Source organism: Lytechinus pictus, chromosome 5 (assembly GCF_037042905.1).
Source record: "Lytechinus pictus isolate F3 Inbred chromosome 5, Lp3.0, whole genome shotgun sequence".
In the NCBI taxonomy this organism is placed as follows: Eukaryota; Metazoa; Echinodermata; class Echinoidea; order Temnopleuroida; family Toxopneustidae; genus Lytechinus; species Lytechinus pictus.
In genome coordinates, this window is record NC_087249.1 from 55,214,201 (window position 1) to 55,220,200 (window position 6,000).

At 36.0% G+C, this 6,000-nt stretch overlaps 1 protein-coding gene across 1 annotated transcript in view; it reads left to right on the forward strand.

Moving 5' to 3' along the window:
* The window catches only part of LOC129261070 (3'-5' exoribonuclease HELZ2-like), a 102,895-nt gene extending 97,145 nt beyond the window's left edge, over window positions 1-5,750 (forward strand). Inside the window, exons 29-31 of the mRNA XM_064099269.1 lie at window positions 321-423; window positions 2,141-2,368; window positions 4,985-5,750. Of these exons, the coding sequence (XP_063955339.1) occupies window positions 321-423; window positions 2,141-2,368; window positions 4,985-5,179 (526 nt within the window). The 3' untranslated portion in view covers window positions 5,180-5,750. The remainder of the gene's footprint in view (window positions 1-320; window positions 424-2,140; window positions 2,369-4,984) is intronic.
* Window positions 5,751-6,000: the final 250 nt, after the last annotated feature.

A 6,000-nucleotide genomic window follows, 5' to 3' on the forward strand; every position in this document is an offset into this window, starting at 1 on the left:
AATAATGGTTTAAAAGTACTAATTATAGGAAAAACAAATTGCCTGCCCCCCAAAACATATGAATAGACACCAAAACCAGAGAAATTGACCACCAAATAAAAAAGTTGTGGCCAAAACTGTGATTTTGGGGGGTTTTGGTGGCCATTTTGGATTTTGGCCCGGCACACTTTTTTCTCGGACCCGAGACAAAAAATATTGTCATTTCATGTTGAGATACATTACAAGGAATAAAAAAAAACTGTTGTCATATTGAAATTACAAAAAAAGTATTTTTGACCCATGTATAGCCCACTCCTAATGTGATGTTATTATTTTTACAGGTCGATAATCACAGAACCCAATGCTAAGCAGCTTGGAATGGATATTTCTCTGCTTGAAAAATACAAGGATAAAGCCAAGATGCTCACTATTCAGTACAGAATGGTGAGTATTATAATAGTGATGATAGTGATGTTATTTTGGTGATGAAGATAGGCCTAATAATTGGTGCTGTACTGGTGGTGGGTTAAAATATAATAAATGATAATATGGACATTTGCAATGCGCCGATATCCATCATAAAAAGATGCTCATGACGCGCCTTGACATTTCACACAAAATGTTTGTAGTATGAAGATCTGATGTGTCGTTCCACGATACTTTTCTTTCAAGTCATATGCAACTGTTCAGACCAAATTTGCGACAAACTGTTAAAAAACATGATATCATGTACAAATCCAATACGAATTGTGTTTTTAGTAAAAGATCATAAAATTATCATTATTTTCACTGTAATTTTAAAATTATTAACTTATAATTTTGAAAAATTACTTATGAAATTAAGTAAAATCATTAGAAAAAAATACAGAATACATGTAACTCAGACTTAAAAAAGTTGATCCTTTTTTGCTTTCTTTCATTCATTTATTGCATAATAGATAAATTGAACAGTTTTGTAGATTACACCTTGGGTAATTTGCATTCCAATTTTTGTTGCATATGCATGGGGAATCGTGGATGGTAGTCATTGAGGGAGGGGGGAGCAAAAGTCCCCCCCCCCCTCCGGCTGTGAGATGAGCCTTTATATTAAACCCAGCTCTCTTTTTGTAGGGATAATTATGATGATGGAATGATAATTTTGGTACTGGTAGTGTCAATAATATAGTGATTATAATGGTAGTGACTGAAAATGATTTTCGGAGCTTAGCCCAATACAGGCCCTTACATGTATGATATATTAAATTTTCAAGACTTTTCCACAGAGTATAAGATTTATGAAAGATGAAGTCAGACTGACATTGATAATGATGGTGATGAGGGGAAATTTTGTGTGATGCTGATAATAGTGATAATAAAAATGATTTAGGATTGATGTTGATGATAATATTGGTAGTGATCATGATGATGGTGATGATAGTGATATATTGGGTTGAAAGTGTAGTCTGCCACATAATATTCACACTGCAATGAAATAAAGACTGAATGCTTTACAGATTCCTGAATGTCTTATATTCACATGATCAAAATTATGTTTATCCTACCTTATTATAAGGCCTTTAAGAAATTTTTTTATGTTGCCTCTGTGAATTCGACGATCTGACAGTTTGGATCATCTGTCTTTTCTTCTCTTTTTTTTTGGATACCTTTGCTGCTGTGCTGCACAAAGGAAATCACTCAAAGGATTATTTGTATATGCAGTCAAGACACACATTAAAGTGCCTTCTTAAGCCATTGAATACAAATTTGAGCAGATTCTTTCATTTTCTCATAAAAAACATTGCCTTTGTATATTTTGGGTCTGTCCCCCCCAAAAAAAGAAAGAATTGTAACCATGTTTTTTAATCATTTTTTTAAGGTTGATTTGTCGGATGAAGGCAGCATACAATTTTTTTTCTTTTAAGGCATGATCAACATCAGCATATCAAAGAGTGTCCTAAGTATTCTCCATTTAAGTCATTTTTACCACTAATGTAATATGTATTGCAAATTGTTTTCATCAATATAGATGAAAACAATGTTTTACAATTCATCACCAATCATGAAATATTTCCTTTCTAATATCTCACTATTCAAATGGGCATTTTCACGGTAACTGCCGTGTAACGTTAGTTACCGTGAAAATGCCCAAATATGTTCCTCATTCATTCCTCCTCATGTACAGCACGAGCGGATATGTGAATTTCCATCATCTGCATTTTATGACAACAGACTAGAGACAGCAGAATCAGTGAGACGTCGCAGTCTTGACCCTATCTGGAGGATATGGCCCAATAATGGAAATACACCTCAAGTGTTTTGTCATGTTAATGGGCAAGAGGAAACCCTTTCAGTAAAGACAGAAGAAGGCAATGAACAGTCAAAGAGCAATGGTGCTGAAATTAAACATGTGGTATGGATGAATTGAAGATAAATTTCATAGTCCCGGTTGTTGGCTCAACTCTAGAACAAGTAAGGGGTGGGGGGTGGATAAACTTGACCCCAGCACTAAATTCACATATACTACACAACTGCGTGATGTTGGAACGCAGTGTTTATTTCATTGTGCGATCTGAAAATGCACAAAGGAATTTTCGTATCTCATATTCATGCATGGGATATTGATCTGGAAAATGAATCACAAGTAATTTTAATTTTTGAATTAGAACTCTCTTAGGTACATTGTTTTTTTTTGTCTCGCCTGCATAGCAGAGCGAGACTATTGGCGCCACTTTTCCGACAGCGGCGGCGATGGCGGCGTCGTCGACATTGAAATCTTAACCAAGGTTAAGATTTTGAAATGTCATCATAACTTACAAAGTACCTAGTTCGTGAAACTTGGACATAAGGGTAATCAAGTATTACTTAAGGGCATTTTCACAGTAACTGACGTTCCACGGCACAATTTTACACACTTTTCATTGTGTGTATGATTATCTCTAAAACAACAAATGATGGGAGTTTGCTTTTAAGCAAAGCTAAGCAAAGCATATGATAATAAGCATATGATAATAGCATGAATCCCAGGAAGCCTATTGATTTTGAGGTCAAATAGTCAAGGTCACAGTGACATGTTTTCGTCTTACCCATCTGAAGTCCTTGTAAACGCGATAACTTTAGTTTAACATAATCTAGTCTCCTATAATTTGGTGTGTATGATACTAGCATGGATCCCAGGAAGCCTATCGATTTTGAGGTCAAATTGTCAAAGGTCATGGTCACAGTGACATATTTTCATCTTACCCTTCTGAAGTCCTTGTAAATGCGATAACTTTATTTTAACTTAACCTACAGCTACATGTAGGCCCATATAATTTGGTGTGTATGATATTACATGTAGCATGGATCCCAGGAAGCCTATTGATTTGGAGGTCAAAAGGTCAAAGGTCAAGTTGCCACCTTCCTCTTTTCTTGCTTGACCAATAACTTCATTTTCCATGTTACAAGTGAGCGCATCATGTGCCCCAGCAGAGCGAGACTATAGGCACCACTTTTCAGATGGTGGCTTCGTCAACATTGAATTCTTAACCATGGCTAAGCCTAAGTGTTTGAAAAGTCATCATAACTTGGAAAGTATGTGGACCAAGTTAATGAAACTTGGACATAAGGGTAATCAAGTATTACTGAACATTCTGCCTGACTTTCAGGTCACATGGCCAAGGTCAAAGGTCATTTAGGGTAAATGAATTTAGACCATGTTGGGGGAATCAATGTCGAAATTTTAATCAAGGTTAAGTTTTTGAAATGTTGTCATAACTTAGAAAGTATATGGATCTAGTTCACGAAACTTGGACATAAGAGTAACCATGTACATGTATCCCTGAATATCCTGTGCATGTTTCAGGACACATGACCAAGATCAAAGGTCATTTTTGGGGTATTTGTTGAAATGGCATCATAACTAAAAAAAGTTATGGATCTACATTCATGAAACATAGACATAAGGGCAAGCAAGTATGAATGATTGTTTCACACACATCTTATGGCACATGACCATGGTCAAATGTCAGTTTTGGTCAATTGACATACATGTAGTATTTTATTATCATACAAGTGTTTTTCTTTTGTAAATAATTATTCAATCTGTTTTCAAAGTGGGCACTGCTGCTATATCGAATCGCGTAATGCAGGCGAGACTGCCTGAGGCGTTCCACTCGTTTTAATTTAGGGGCATGTTGAATAAAATGTGCATGCAACAATTCTCGCTACCCCAAATAGCGATTTCGCCGAGATCCGGGAAAATCCCTGTAACGCGCATTGCATTATGGGATAGCTTTTTCGGTATTACAACTTCCTGTTCGGAAGTCCAATGCACTGTTTTGTCATTCAGATCAACAGTGCCGTCATGCACTACAACACAACGTCGCTTTCGCTCGGAAAGTTCGTGATCACAACCCTCACTTTCACGATACAGTTTAACGGCCTTTTCTGCTAAAGTCACTAATTCTGCCCGACGCTTTCCATTGCAAGGTATTCCTTTGTCAGTTAAGATTTTTTTAAGTTCCGAAACTGATTTTTTAATCCATTTTGTGGTCGACAAAAAATTGAACGGAATGAACGCTGTATATATTTAGCGTCTAGTCGAATACGATCGTGGTGTCAGGCCGGTCGCTAAATGCAAAATTTTAAGATATTCATTTTTTGTTTAATTTTTTATAACCAAATAAAAACATGAATAAAAATTAATTTCACGTGAAATATATTTTTTATTTTTATTTATAATTCAAATGGAATAAAAACTGACCAAATTAAATAAAAAGTATTATAATCTGTACATATTACGCTGATTGGCATCGATTTCAGCGTGGTGGAAAACTCAGTATCGCGAACCCCGCGCGAGCATGACTCTTAACCGGAAGTGGTGATGACGACCCGACGGAGTGAAAATTATCTCGTCTCGCGCATTATGAGATTTTTGTTCCTATTTGGGGTAGCGAGAATTCTGATTGGCCATTGAAGTTCTGTAATTCTCTTATTTTTGGTTACTGATCTGATGAGACCATTCCTACCTTTTTATAAACCACTGCAGATGAGAATCGTCCAAGCATTGATCAGCAGGAAGGTATCACCTGCTAAGATAATCATCCTGTCTCAGTATCGTCTTCAGTGTGCTCAGATTGAAGAGAGGCTCCGAGATGACAGGGATCGACGTCTTCAACAGGTCAAAGTCAGCACGGTGGTTAAAAGTCAAGGTGCAGTAAGATTGCATACTGTGTTTGTTTAGCTTGCAAGACAGAAGCATGACATAGGCGCTGCATTTGACTGCGGCATCAATCGCAGTGCTGTCGTCAACACTAAGTTTTAACCAAGGTTAAGTTTTTAATATATGTCATCATAACTTGATTTGTATCCTATTTCATGACACTTGGAGAGGAAGATGGTCATGTATCACTGATCATTTTATATGATTTTCAGGTCAGAAGATCTACATGTATGTCTTACATGTATGTTATTAACCCTAAAAGGATGCCTAAGAAGATTGAGGGGGGGGGGGATGGGCTGATTTAGCCCCTTTTATGATCTCGGTCGTCAATCATGCGATCGTGACAAAAATTGGCGTGCATGTTACCCATGGCATAATCTACAAAACTGTAAATTATATAAACGAAAAATCTCATAGCAAATTATAATTAATTAATTAGAAATTAATTTATACGTAAAATCACAAGTTTGCTCTAATTAACAAAATAATGCCCCTAGGATGCAAATTCTGTATTCACACATCGATCTTATTTGTCGCATATATTCTTTTTTTTAAATGAAAGCGCTGTTAAAAACCAATCAACAAGAACTACAAAAAGATTTCATTATCACAATTATTTTCTTTTTATCTTTTTTATTTCTTAATGTATTTCTTTGCTTTTTTAATCTTTGTGTTTTATTATTCTTTTCATGGAATTCGTCAGGGATCTTATTCTAATCATACTTACAAAATGTTGCGTAATTTCGGAACTGCGTACCCAGTGGCTTGGAATTTAAAATTGGGGTTTCAGATGAGCTCCATGTATAAACACAAATTTTCGAAATGGGTTTAGAGGGTCAAAT